Here is a 15,348-nt window from a genome sequence, read left to right as displayed (position 1 = left end):
TCTTAGTAACCAGTCAGATTACAAACTTTGTTCTTTGGCCTAAGTTAAGGAAAGGCCAACTGGAACTTATACCAAAAACTACACCACATCCCTTGTAAAATGAAAACATTAGTGCCAGCATGAAAAAAATGAAAGAGGCTGGGGATATAGCTTAGTGGTACCGTATTTGCTTAACATGAGCAAGGTTCTAAGTTCAGTCCGAAGAAAAAGAAAGACAGAGAGAGAGAGAGAGAGAGAGAGAGAGAGAGAGAGAGGGGAAAAGGGAGGAAGGGAGGAAGGCAGACTTGAAGGATTCAAGAGCAGCAATATGAATCATATTTTCCTTCAATCTACTTATTATTCTATGCTGTATGAGAACAATCCTAGTTTCTCAACTGAAGTTATAATTAAGCCCCTATGAGCACTGATGCCAGACAAAGACAAGAGGTCCTCAGCTGTAGACAGGGGATAAGCAGCCACCAGCCAGGCTTGCTATAGAGGTGGCATAGGAGTTAGCTAATATATGGTAGGTACAAGTATCCAAAGCGTCAACTCTGTGACAGGAGCTAGATGCACAACAGAGACACTGTGTACTATGAAGCATGCTCTTGGGGTAGAATGAGTATCCAGGACCAAAGAGCTCCCATTCTAAAAATGTAGTAAGACTGTCAAACTGCAATGATCTTTTGGTGTAAGTGCCTTCATAAGGATGTGACTCGGAGAATTTATAGAACAGATAATGAAAAAAAAACAAAACCCAAAGAAACAAACAGATTGTATGCCAGGGTTAAGGGAGTGGACAAAGGTGGAAAGGAATGTGATAGAGTCATTCTGACATAATTTAGCATTTTTTTGACAGCAGCTATAGAAAAACAGCCATGTCTTAATTGTAGCTGTACTATCTATCAGGTTGGGACCAATAACAGTCTCTAGCCTAGAACCTCTATTCTTTCTTGTAGGAGTTGAGAAAGGTCCAGGTATACCATAATCTATCAACAAACATGGTATTTTCATATAATAGACCAAAAATGGGTAGTAAATCCCACTATGAACTATTCATCAATTATCTTTTCCTAGTTTTGTGGTCCCAAGTATTTAGATTATGTCAAGTAAAATCTATTGCATATCTGGAGCCAGTGACATAAATTGTTCAATGACTACTTCATGGATGACAACAGCATCTGCCTCAAGTTTTCCATTTCTGTAATACAGTTAAAATTTCATGCTAATAATGATGCTTTTCACACACTTGTACTTGTACCAGGCCCAAGTACTTATGGTTCATATATATGTTTACCAACTACTGCACATGAAATCACATCAGTGATTTGCATAACTCTATTTTTAGTTTGTGTGTTCTTAGTTTACAATATCTATTCTTAGTTTACAGTATTACTATCAAAGAATGAAGGTGTTTCAAGTATAAATAGTAGCACACACTGTAATGCCAGCACTTGGGAAGTAGATAAAAGAATCATGGATTTAAAGTCAACCTGAGCTACTGAGGGGTGAGTTCAAAGTAAGCCCAGGCTACACAGTAAGACCTTTGCTTTAAATGAATGAATGAATGAAAATGAACATAAATGAATAAATAAACAAAAAAAACCCAAAGCATGCATTTCATGAAAATACAGAGGTGATCATTTTTTTCTTTTATGGCAGCACTGAAGTTTGAACTCAGAATCTCTCACAATTATAATGTAGAGCCACATCTCTACTACTGTTTTGGATTTTAGGATAGGGTCTTAGTCCAACCTGGAAGCATGCCTGAGTTGCCATCTGCTTATACTTTCAGTTCTAGATGTCTCTAGAATCACTAGCTTGTACCATCACATCTAGCTTCATTCTGTAAAGATGGAGTCTTGCAAACTTTTCTACCCAGGCTGACCTGGTACTGTTATTTTCCCAATCTCAACCCCTAATGTATTTTAAGATGACAGGTATACCCTGTTATGAGCCGACAAGAACTTTTCTCCCCACGTTGGCCTTGAACCAGAGTCCTTCAGTTCTCAGCTTCCCAAGTTGCTGTGATTACAGGTGTGAGCCACCAGCACCACCTCAGTAATGTTCATTTATACTGTAGAAAAATAATTGCTATTATGGCACAAGAAGCATATAATTTAAGAATTCAGGAAGAATCTTGAAGAAATAGAAAGTTAACCTCAGTCTGGAAATAATAGACATGGCCAGTGAATGATAGTAGGATCATGCAGTAAGTATGTTCTTAGCAAAATATTTCTGGACTTAAATGGAAGTCTTAGTCTATCTACTTAGATTTTGGGAGACTGGAGTAACAGACCAAATCAAATACAACAAAATGTAATAAACAGTTACAAACAACCCCAAAGACCTGTACAAAAAATGTGAGAAAATGGTATAAAAAAGCATTTTTGACATATTCATATTCATGACACTAAAGATAAGCTTTATAAGGATCAATAACATAAGGTGGCCAAAATGTAGTATATTGTCCTAAGATATTGACTCTTATTAGTAATACATGCACTTCTCAACATTCCATGTAATTTTTAAAAAAGGTATGCTCAAAATTTCTTAATGATTTTAAGAACGCCAAAATTTTGAATGCCATACTACTGCTCAAAACAAAAAATTTGGTTAAACAATGCTTAAAAATTTGCCTGAAATCCAGGAGGAGCTATCCATTTCACCTCTTTTTCATGTTGTTTTTCTCAAGAAAAATTAAACATAAGAAAAGCAAACCAAAACATCTCCTTTTACAACAGCAACTAAACAGAAGGAAAAAAATCTAGGAAAGCAGTAAAGCAACATAAAACTCTATCACTCCTCTCCCACCAAAAAAGCACAGAAGCCCTCTCAAAGAAATAGAAGACTAGGAAGAGTGTATCCTCTTTTAGAGGCTATTAAGGGGATGACATTCTTTGTTTATCATTATCAAATATAAAACAGCTGAGCTGAAAGCCTATCCAGAATTGTCTGCTTTTCCCAAAAATAGAAGGATTAGGGTTCCCACTTGGATTACTTCCCGGACAGTTGCTAATTGCCCTTCAAAGATAGTTACAAACGCTCATGCTGCTCACTCTCCTCTCCAACATCTGTGCCCATCTGGCTAACATCTGTACTCTTCGGGTAAATCTTACAAAAAAATTAACAGAATGTTCTATCCTAAAAGTTTGACATGCCTGAAAAGAGTCTGCATTGTCCTAGGAATTAAATGAGAACATCTCGCACCAAAGGGAAATATTTAATAGACCACTGTTAGATATTTGCGCTGTTTCCAGTGGCTCTTTATAGGCTACAGATCTGGATACCCACCTGCCTACTGACATCTCCACTTGAATGATGACTGAAGTTTTCCCAAACTCCACAAGCCTAAAACAGAGTACTGATTTCTACTACCCTATGCCTCTTACACTCTTCCTCTTCATCTATCTTATATAAAAGAACAACCATGGACCTAGTTTCTTAGTTCATTTTTGGTTATGCTTTCTTCCTTTCTACTGACTCAAGCCATCAACAAGCCCTGATGCTCTATGTTTAAAATAAATCTCTACCTTTATTCAGACCAGTGTTACTAGTCTATGCCATCTTTAATAGCTTTCTGATTAGTATCATATCTTGCTAGTCTTTTCTTATCCCCCTGCCTCCCCACCACTGTCATTCTCCATACACTAAGAGCAAAGGTGAGCTTTTATTCTGTGCGTGCACACACACACACACACACACACACACACACACACACACACACATATCCTGGGGATTAAACCCAGGGCCTGGGTGCTGTCCCTGAGCGTTTTTGCACAAGGCTATCACTGTACCACTTGAGCCACTTCTGGATCAACTTCTGGCCTTTTGATAGTTAACGGGAGATAAGAGCCTCAGAGACTTTGCTGATAGCTTTGAACCACAATTCTCAGATCTCAATCTCCTGAGGAGCTAGGATTGTAGGCATGAGCTACCGATGCCTTGCCACAAACGTGTTCTTACAAGTACAGCACTTCAGATCATTCCTTTACTCAGAGTCTCCCCCATGCTCCTCATTATCTTCAGAATACCATTTCCTGATAGTGGCCTAACAAGCTCCCAAGTCTATGTCTCTCATTTTCTCATTTTTTTCTACCACATTTCTTCCAAATCCCATGCCATAACCTACTGACCCACAGCTTTCAAAACAGCAAGTGTTTGACTTGCTGTGCCCATTTTCTGGGACATTCTTGCTTTCCCTCAATCTCTCAGAGGTGGATTCTGACTCATTTTTTTAGGTTTCTAAGTCAGTTATTATCTCTGAAATGTCTTTCTGGAATACTCTGTCTGAAACACTCCCTATCTGCACAGTTCCTGTCTGTCCTCAGAGCCCACTATATTTTCCTCACTCAGAAATCACAAGGCTTACCATATGTAAGTCTCACTGGATTCTAAACTCCCTAACATCTGGCTTAGTATAATAGGCACTCAAGTAGTTGAAAGAAAGGCTGAATGAATGAAAAATTTCTTGATTAATGTTTTAAAGATGCTCGATAGAGCCAGAAGGAAATGTGAGCACTATAAAATGGAATAAAGGAATCCTGGAACCTAATACCACAGAACAGCAGAAAAGAATTCTAACTGGAAATGACCTTATCATTATACTGGAAAGTTGCATGTAGAAAACTTCACCATGGTTGGCCTTTATTCTTCATGAGAATCGATTCTTAAATATTGATTTAAGGCTCTGGGAGTGTGGCTTAGTGGTAAAGTGGTAGCTTATCATGCCTGCAGCCCTGGGTTTGATTCCTCAGCACATTTACAGAAAAAGCCAGAAGTAGGCGCTGTGGCTCAAGTGGTAGAGTGCTTGTCTTGAGCAAAAAGAAGCCAGGGACAGTGCTCAAGCCCTGAGTCCAAGTCCTAAGACTGGCAAAAAAAAAAAATTTTGGCTTAGTGGCAAGAGTGCTTGCCTAGTATACATGAAGCCCTAGGTTTGATTCCTCAGCACATTTATAGAAAACGGCCAGAAGTCATGCGCTGTGGCTCAAGTGGTAGAGTGCTAGCCTTGAGCAAAAAGAAGCCAGGGACAGTGCTCAGGCCCTGAATTCAAGGCCCAGAAGTGACAAAAAAAAAAATTTAAGAAAAAGTTCCCCTAGGGGCTGGGGATATGGCCTAGTGGCGAGAGTGCCTGCCTCATATACATGAGGCCCTGGGTTCGATTCCCCAGCACCACATATACAGAAAATGGCCAGAAGTGGCGCTGTGGCTCAAGTGGCAGAGTGCTAGCCTTGAGCAAAAAGAAGCCAGGGACAGTGCTCAGGCCCTGAGTCCAAGCCCCAGGACTGCCCCCCCCAAAAAAAAGAAAGAAAAAGTTCCCCTAAATAGAGCAATAGCGATTAGCTTAACATAAAACCAGGCTTTAAATATTCAGCAAGACTGCTTGGTCAGAATCACAGCAGGTGTATGCCTTAGGAAACTTCTCTTAAATATGTTCCTTCATTTATTTCTCAGTGAAGAAACTTGGCTTCTACTTGTCTCTGAAACTTTGGCAAATAAAGTAAGAATTCTAGGGATGAGAAAGTCCAGCCATAGGCAGTAAAAGCCTGGAAAATCATCGGTACATGATGAAATAGACATGTTTTACTCTTAGGTGGCCAGTGGCCATCTGCCTGTGTTGATAATTTTGTACGACCTATGAATAGCATATATACGCATATATATATTTATAAACATATAAAAGATTTTCTATCCCAAATCCCCACAATGGGTTGCATGTATGTTGGTATGGTCCCCTAGGTCTACATCACTTCTTACTAATCCAGAGCCAATATTAAATTCTTCAAGAATCCAAAGAGATTCTTTTTTTTTTTTTTTTTTTTTTTTTTTGGCCAGTCCTGGGCCTTGGACTCAGGGCCTGAGCACTGTCCCTGGCTTCTTCCCACTCAAGGCTAGCACTCTGCCACTTGAGCCACAGCGCCGCTTCTGGCCGTTTTCTGTATATGTGGTGCTGGGGAATCGAACCTAGGGCCTCGTGTATATGAGGCAGGCACTCTTGCCACTAGGCCATATCCCCAGCCCCGCCAAAGAGATTCTTAAGACTGTACAAATATATTTAAAAGAATTGTAATTTTAATACCTATTACAAAAGAATATCATTATAAGAGAACTAAAAGCTCACTTCCACTTTAAACTGAGGCAGAGTGTCAAGTGTGGGGACATTAAAAGAGTCACTAGAAGCTGGGTGCCAGTGGCTCCTGCCTATAATCCTAGCTACTGAGATTTTAAGCCAGTTTTAAGCCAGGCCGTGGGGACAAATCTAAGAAACTCTATCTACAGTTAGCCAGTAAAAAATTGGACTACAGACATGGTTCAAGTGGTACCAGTGTTAGCATTGCATGAAAAAGCCAAGCAAGAATGCAAGGCCCTGTCAAGCTCAAGTATGGACCCACAAAAAAAAAAAAGAAAAAAGAAAAATAAGATCATTAAAAACATACTTCTATGTGAAGTAGCATTTATAAGAAAGAACAAGCATATATATATTAATTAATTTATGTCTCAAATTGAGTCAATTTTGTTGTTTAGTCACATAAAACCATTCCTAAAATAATTTCGGATCTAGCCATCTATCAAAGGTGAAAGATAATGGCAATGCTCCTAAAACATTTTTATGCTTCAGAGAAATAATAAGACATTTCAAAATAAATAGTCATTTTTGAAGCTAAGATACTTCAAAATAATTTTGTGATTAAAATACAGATATATTTAGATGAAAATGAGTAATTCTTCAATTCCTTAAAAAGGACATACACAAACATAAACAATTAGTACTAAAAACACTAATGTTCCAAAGCCTTTTTTAATCATTTTTTTTGTTCTTTGTAGCCTTAGTTATGTTTGACATGTTACACTATTTCTTTCCCATCCTAGGGCTCGATCTCAGGGCTTGAGTGCTATCCCTGAGCCTTTTTGTGCTCAGGGCTTTTAACCATGATCCTCACATCTCAGCCTCCTGAGTAGCTGGGATTACAGGTGTGAGCCACTGGCACCTGGCTACATGTTACTCTTTATTGAATTATTGTCTTCCCCTTGATTCTATGGCAGTCTTGTTACTTGATTATGATCCTACCATGATGGCAAGCAGAACTCATTTTCTCTATCCATGAGTTTTTCAAAGCCTTACCTAGACTAATCACTCTGCCATTTTCCCCACATGATCTCGTATATAGAACATCCCAAACTTTATCCATTTGTGATACACAGCTATCCAACTGGCCACTGAGAGCTGGAAACTACCAGCCTGAAGGCTTAAATCACTATCTTAACAAACACGTTCCATCACCACATATCCTGCAGCACACTGGTAGGGCCTTAACATCCAGTATTCAGCGATTACTAATATGCAAATAGTGCACCAGGCCTCGCTTCTTAGTTTCACACTGTAGTTCAAATTTTCACCTTTCTTTTTGGATACTTGAAAACATATGAAATGTCTCACATCTAAAACTAAGTTTATGATCTGTATTCCCTAAAATGTGCTCACCTTCTGATATTCTGTGTTATTATAGGTAATCACATCAGAGTTGTATAGAATTAAATTCTGGAAGATATTCTTGTTACTTCCCTCACTTCCACATACTATTCATCATCAACAAACCCTGTTCAACATGTCTCCTCCATACCATATCATCCCTCAGTACTCCTTCTCTACTACTACTGGAGACCATGTTACCATCATATTCCAACAAATATGTCAGAATCATTACAACACCCAAGAAGTCATCTATCCTCCTTGACTCTAGCCTATCTTCTAACTCATTCCCTACTGTACAGACTTATCTATAAATAAAGATTTAATCCAGTGATCACTCTGTTTAAGGCAAAATTCCTTAACATTACCCACCATACCCAAGATCAATTTTTCGGGGGTCATTTGTTACAGCAAACATTGCTTTAAAACAATGTAATTAGTGCTGAGGATTCCATGAGCTGTTCAGCCTTGGTTGACGAGCTGTCACCCAGTCCCTCACACAGTTGCTGTAAGAATTTGGCTAGAGCCGAAATTATTTGAAGGCTCTGGTGAACTGGGTATCCAAGATAGCATCTTCATTCATATGTGTGAGGATGGGTCATATACCTTTCTCTTCATGAATTATTTCTCATGACTAATGTCCAGTTCTGCCAAGTATGGCAGGCTTAAGATACTCCATTTCTTACCTAATGAGTTACTTTTGTCAGAGTGAACTTTACAAGAAACAAAAACCATAAAACTTCTGATTTTGCCTCAAAAGTTATTCAGTATATCATCTAACTTAGTCTAGATGTGAAAAATCATGTGACAGGTTCAATCCAGATTCAAAGGAAGAAACTCCAAAACAGCTTGAATGTCTGAAAAAAGTTATCTGGGAGAAGAGTCTACAGAGAGTAACAACCACATCTACATCTCCAATTTTCCTTGTGCAGCACATCCTTTTCAGCTGCTTCCTCCTTAGGAACAATAGATTTCCTTCAGAACCTTATTCTTGCCATTTTGGGTTGGGTTTTTTTTTTTAACTGTATTTTTTTTGTGTGTTTTCTTTCTTGGTACTGGGGATCGAACCCAGGACATTGCACTTGCTAGGCGAGCGCTTTGCCACTGAGCTACATCCCAGCCCTCTTGCCATTTTTATTCTTGTTTGCTCATAGTCACAACACTTTCTTTGCCTTCAATATCACATAGTAGCCTATTGGCCAAGTTAGCTACTGTTCAACTTTCAGCTCTCATCAAGCCTCATGAAAACCTTCCCTGTCTCCCTTTGTCAGGTTAAGTCATGTAATATATAATCTTCAAGGATTAGACATGTTTCCAAAAAGATCCTCATCCCCATTGCATTTTTCATATCTTTGGGTGATTATGCAATTTGTGTCTTAAGATCCTGCAGCATGCTAACAGGAGAACCATGTCTATTTCTGGTAAGCCAATGTATATTTGCTGGATGAAAGAAAGAAATTTAAAAAAATCTCTTCATAACAAATTATCTTCTCCCTTTATGAATTACAATGAAGGATATAGTTAAATTCCTCTAGTCAATACTGTTCATAGACATTTAGACAACTCCATATATAAAGCATTTTTCATACAGGAAATCTTAAAAGCATAAAGATCATACTCCTTTGCCATATCTTGCCTTTAACATTAGTAGATAGTTAAGGAAGGCAAATACTATATACAAATCATGGAAATTTTAAGCTATTTTAACATCCTTGCAAATAAGCCTAAAACTATCTTTTATTTTAATTTCTATGCCTAAAAGAAAAAGATGGTAAGTAAACCAAATGGAAGAGTGAGTCAAGAAAGAAGCGACTTCCTCCTCTACATATTAAACTATTATCAATAGTGAAGACTACTACAAGCATCCACTTAGAGACCAGGTGACTCTTTATTACACAGACCACACCTGATTCTTCTTGGACTAAAACTCCATGCAAAATGCTCACTCTACCTTATAAATACCTTGTCTAGGAATCAAAACATCACAATTATCAGCCCCAAATGGAATAAACCCTCTCAGAGGTGGGAACTAATACTCACGTTTCCTAGAAGGTAATAAAAAGAACAAAGGATTGGATTGAGCCTAGCACCAGTGGCTCATGCCTGTAATACTAGCTACTCAAGAGGCTGAGATCTGAGAATGGTAGTGTGAAGCCAACCTGGGCAAAAAAGTCCAAGAGACTCTAATCTCCAATAAACTACTCAGAAAAAGCCAGAAGTAGCACTATAGCTCAAGTGATAGAGCACTAGCCTTGAGCACAAAGAGGCTCAGGGACAATTCCCAGACCCTGAATTCAAACCCCAGGACTGGATGAAAAAAAAGAGAAAAAAAAGATTGTATTGGAGAAGATACATTCACTAGGAAATGGCTCTTCTCTATTTCTGTTAAGAAACTATAAATAGTATCATAAGGTTAATTATGCAAAAGTGCATTCTATTTTGGCATTTGAATTTCAACTATAAATCTTAATTGTTTTCACCAATTACATCTAGTCTAGTGACAGAAATTTTCTGGGAATCTGGTCCAATTTCTTCATGTGTTTACTTATCTCTTCTCCTCACTACAACATAACCTCTACTAGGGGCTTCGGCTTGGACAGTCTTGTTCCCCTACAGCAGTCTCCACATTCACTCATTCAGTAATATATTGGGATCTACATTGTGATCTCAATGTGTGTATATACTCAATTGTGTGTATGGTACACTTTAAGAATCCTATCTAGTCTTATTATTCAGAATATTTATGAATGTGCTTGTTTTTAATTGAGAATATATTCTATCAAAATTAAAAATAAAACAACTATTTTTTTATTCACCCCATGGGCTTTTTATAGCTTATTTAACTCTATTTTTTTTGTTTCTAAATGTTTTCTCAAAACTAGGAACAGTGGCTAACACTGGCAATCCTCCCTACTAAGGAGGCTGAGATTGGGTGATTGTGTGGCTTAAGGACAGCCAAGGCAAAAAAGTTTGTGAGACTCCATCTCAACCAATAAAAAGCTGTGTGAGGTTATGTGTGCCTGTCATTCTAGCTCTCTGTCCAGGCTGTCACAGGCAAAAATCAAGACCCACTGAAAAATTAATTTTGAAAAAGAAGGCTGGGGGCTCTCAGTTGAAACTTTAGGATTGTAACACGATAATGATAATAAGTTTTCTAGAATAAAATTAATTTTTCTCAGTGGCTGATCAGGAATCTAAATTTATTGTGTAGTTTGAGGAATCTTCTCAGTTCAAAAAACATCTATGGAAAATAATAAAGAAGGCTACACATAAGTACCTAAGTATGAGTTTATCATTTTTGACAATAAGTTAGCCTCCAGTTGACTAAATATCAAAAACTCTAAAAATTAAATACATCCATTCCCAGGATATAAAAATAGATTCTAAATCAGTTACCTGAATCCAAACTCAGCCTCTTAATAAATTGTCAGATACTTTGCCTTAAAAGATTGAATTAATAAAGTTGAAACATTCAGTGTGGAATTAATGAGTAATTTTTTTTTTTACTAAAAATTAAGAATAATATCAAAGAAATCCCCTTGCCTGGTATCCTTTACAAGTTTAATGAACAATGACCAACAAAACATGACTTGTGAGTTTTCTGTGGGTGTTTCTCTTCCATTTTTCACCAGAACTCTCAAGCCATTGATCACACTGAATTATTCAGAACTAAACATCTTTCCTTTGTCTTAGGGGCAGATTAAGATCTAAACAATCGACTTTTAAATTATAGTGTGTTAAATGGAAATTTTAACTACTAAAAAGTTCTACCAGCTCTTTAGAGGCTCCAATTTCAGACTAGAACTTAGAATAAAAAGTTGTGTTACAAGACATGACTGGTTTTCAAAAGCATTAGCTTTTTTGCCTTTTGGGGTTGTTTGGTTCTCTTTTAAGTTCATTCACATTCAGTGGAGAGAGAGGCACTTAAGCACCATTTGCAAAGTGATTTTCCAAACCTTGCCTTCCATTCTCTCAAACTCCTGACTCCACCTATGTCTGCTACAGTAACCATCCCCAAGGCATAGAACAAAGACATATTTCTTTCTCCAGACCCTATCCAATCAAATCTTTTAATATTCGATACAGTGAAGAAAAATAAATATAGTCAGTATTTATTTGGGTTACTTTTTAGCAGTTAATTTCAATCACACACACACACACCATCTTCTCCCCTGTCAGAACTAAGGCTCTTCCTCCTCTTTTGCAACTAAAGCCAACACACACTCTTCACAAGTAGGAGTAATACTGAGGGACAAGCATTTCAGACATATTAGAAGCATTAACTATATTCCTTTTGGTAAAGTAGTTCCCTGGTTAAATCGTGTTGGTGGTTCATGTATGAGCTATCTATATTTTCAAGCTGAAGTCTTGTCAAGGACAGATGCAAGGTGAGCACTTCTCTTGGTTTCTGGGCAACCTAGAAGGTTTTGTGAATGATTGTGAAAGATCTGCACCACCTCCCAGCTACTCATAGGAGCTGCTTTGAACACAGCAATGCGCGGCTTGAGAAATTCGTGTCACATTTGGTACCCCTAGGTAAGAAGTAGTGACACACACACACACACACACACACACACACACACACACACACACACACACACACGAGGAGGAGCAGCAGCAGCGGAGCTCCGCAGTGAAGCTACCGGGAAAGCAGGCAGCCAGGCACTGCCTGGGAAGGCACCATCAGCATCCTTCTCGCCTAGCCCAAGTGGGAAGCTCGCCTCCACCTCTACGCTAGAGCTCACTCTAGGATTGTTCCATTGCCAAGTAGAACGGTCTAGGCTGGCCTTACCTCGGGGGCTGCTTTCTTGCAAGTACGGCGGGGCGGTGGGAGTGACATTTCCCGAATGGGATGCTGACAGCAGAGGCGAGCGTTCGTCCACCCCATCCGCAGCCATGGCTGCCTGCAGCAGCGCCGGGGCTGGAGGGAGGCTGGGCCGGAGGCTGCGGCTTCTGGGGGTGGGGGTGGGGGGGTGGGGGCAGCTCTGCTGCGGTCGCGGCTGCTGCTGCCGCCTCCAGGAGGACCCGGGATGTGTCACAAGGCAGGAGGAGGAGGAGGGAGGAGAGAGCGAGGGATCAAGGGGCGGGGGAAGGGAGGCATTGCTGGGGGAGGGGAGGGCAGAGAGAAAGAAAGAGCTGAGTCGGGGAGAGGGGGAGGTAGGGGAGAAGTGCAGCCCAGCCAGCCTGAGAACCGGAGAACTGATTAGGACTGGAGGGGAGATCTGGCAGGGGGAGGGGCCAAGCCCCGAGGGGCGGGGTCTCTGGGAGTGGGTGGGGGCAAGTCCTGTCACTAAGGCAAAGGTGGTTGTAAAAGAGCAGCCTTGAACCGGCCTCAGAGAGAAGGACGATCTTGATTACAGGAAACACCAAGACTAAGTTTAGCTCCTCTAGGGAGGAAGGGGGACTGACTTTGCTGTCCAACTTTGTTGCAGTTCTACAAAGAAAGCTTCTAGAGGGTTATCGATTCCTTCTTGAGGGGTTCTTTGTTAGGAAATAATTGTTCCACATGTATTGTCTAAGAGGAAGTAGCTTTTGCAGAGTAGCAAGTCCTATTTCCCTTACTGATTTTTTTTTCAACATCAGGCTTTAGGATTTCTAACAACCTATGCATGTATGCTGGCTTTCACAAGTTTCACTGTACAAAATATGTTGCTCTCTGAGATACGCTTTCTGATCTTTTTGTTTCTGCTACTTAAGAGGTTAAAATATAAAGTAAGACAAGTAGAAACAATATTCTGGAAATAATGTTTTAAAATAATCTACTTGTAAACAAGTTGGAAACCAGAAAAAACTAAACTTAAATTTGTTACTGTTTAGGGTTTCTTCTTCCTTTTCTTTCTTTCTTTCTTTCTTTCTTTCTTTCTTTTTTTTTGGTGGTTTGGCACATTGTCCTAAAGTCCAAAAGTAAATCAAAGTTTGTTTTTTAATTTGCCCAGATGAAAATGAAATAGAGACGCAAACATTCCTAAAGACAGCCTGGACAAAACAAGAAATAGAGAGACCTCATCGCAACAAAATTTCTTCTAATCTCAGCTACTTGGGAGGTATAGGTAGGAGGATCACAGGCAAGACCCGCCAAGATAAAAAGCAGGAAACCCTATCTGAAAAGGAAGGAGGACCAAAGGAGGCAGAAGACATGGCTCAGGTGTTAGTGTTTGCCTAGGAAGTGTGAGACACTGACACTGAATTCAAATCCAGGGAGAGAAAGAGAGCATTAAGAAAATAGGCATTGCCTAGAAATATTTATTGCTCACCTAGTGGTCCTACAGAGATATCTACAGCCTGGTCTCTGTCCTCAGCTTGAGAGAGGTAGCACAGCCAAGCTCAGCAAAAAATGAGCCTAGTAATCTCAGCTATAGATGTCGACAGTTCTAAGGGAGAAGCAAATGTCAGACATTTGAAATCACTTCTCATGTTACATTAAAAAGGATCCTCATTTTGTTCTCTGCACATGTGCGCTTTCTTCCAGAAAATCCATTTAGGTACCAGCTGGCAATCCTTTGGGAAATATCAAAGCATAGTGGGTTCTCTAATGCAGTTATCTCTTGTTGTCAGTAACATAAGAATGACATGAAATGTAAGTATCCTCATATGAGATAACCCAAAGTCATATATAAGCTTAGGAAAGTGAAACATCACAAAGTAGCACTCTCTGCAGAAATGTCCAGATTTACAAGGTGAATAGCAGTAATTTTAGAGCTGTCGACAGGAGGCTACTGAATTTTAAAGGATTATAAGAATCAAAAAATCTTATTAGTCTAGCTCTACAGGTTAAATGAACTAGGTGCCCATTGTGGGAAGTGCTGTGGGACTTGGTGGAAGGTCATTAGATTATTGAAGACATGCCCTCAAGAAGGACTGTGGGCCCTGATTTCTGTTTATTTCTGCATTTGGGTCTTGCTGTGACCACTTGCTGCAACATATGCCCCTCCTCTCATTGCCTTCTGTGACTCACTTCAGGGACCAAACCAATAGGCAAAAGTGACCAGTACCTTTGGCCTCAGCAACACCAGATCTTCTGTATTCGGGTACACTTCCGTTCTTTAGCTTCTGCTATTCTATTTATTTTCTGCTGATGTCCTTGGCTATGGGCCTTGCCTCATGGGTGCATTCTTTTTTTCAGAAGAAATGGTGTTGTTAAAAGCTGTGTAGCTTTTCCAGTCTGCTTCCTGCTCAGAGAAAGTTAGGAGACTAGAGATATCTTATCATTTGTACTACCTCTGTCTCTTCTTAACCAAGTTATTACAACTCCCTTAGAAACTTTGTAGACTTGTGGTGAATCTGCTTTTGACTTTATGACCCCAATACTAGAGGTCTCTCTCTCTGGAATGACATTTTGTGGCCCTTCAGCTGTAGGAAATTCATTTATTTCTCCAGCATATAAAGTTAAATTTCTTAAGAGAATAAGAAAGAGTAAAGGAATAAAAATGAGTAGGACGTTTTGCAGAGGTCTGGGAATGTGGCTTAGCGGGTAGAGTGCATGCCTGGCATGCACAAAGCCTTGGGTTCGATTCCTCAGCACCACATACACGGAAGAAGCCCGAAGTGGAGCCATGGCTCAAGAGGTAGGGTAGCTAGCCTTGAGCAAAAAGAAGCCAGGGACCATGCTCAGGCCCTGATCCAAAGCCCCAGGATTGGCAAGAGAAGAAAAAAAGAAAAAGAAATAAGACGTTTTGCAGAAACAATATGGAGGCTTGTAGGCTTTACTGTAGTTGCAGAAAGCTCAGGACAGTAGGTATAGAGGTAGAATCTCTCCACTACACAGTGCAGTGTCAGAGAAGCCCAGGAAATAACCCAGAATTGTTAAGGTACAGGTATGAAAAAAAGCCTGTGGTAACCAAACAGGGTCTCAATTCCCTACCTTACCTCAAGATATCTGCAGGAAAAAGGCAAGGCCA

At 39.6% G+C, this 15,348-nt stretch overlaps 1 protein-coding gene across 2 annotated transcripts in view; it reads right to left on the bottom strand.

The window, feature by feature from the left end:
• Pip4p2 (phosphatidylinositol-4,5-bisphosphate 4-phosphatase 2) overlaps positions 1 to 12,416 on the bottom strand; it is a 47,633-nt gene extending 35,217 nt beyond the window's left edge. Inside the window, exon 1 of one of the 2 annotated variants that reach the window (XM_048359071.1) lies at positions 12,243 to 12,416. In XM_048359071.1, coding sequence (XP_048215028.1) covers positions 12,243 to 12,348 — 106 coding nt within the window. In that variant the 5' untranslated portion in view covers positions 12,349 to 12,416. The remainder of the gene's footprint in view (positions 1 to 12,242) is intronic. The other variant, XM_048359070.1, reaches the window with a different exon arrangement.
• Positions 12,417 to 15,348: the final 2,932 nt, after the last annotated feature.

This window comes from Perognathus longimembris, chromosome 12, assembly GCF_023159225.1.
Source record: "Perognathus longimembris pacificus isolate PPM17 chromosome 12, ASM2315922v1, whole genome shotgun sequence".
NCBI lineage: Eukaryota > Metazoa > Chordata > Mammalia > Rodentia > Heteromyidae > Perognathus > Perognathus longimembris.
The sequence above is the reverse complement of the archived record's forward strand: the minus strand, read 5'-3'. Positions and strand labels throughout refer to the sequence as shown.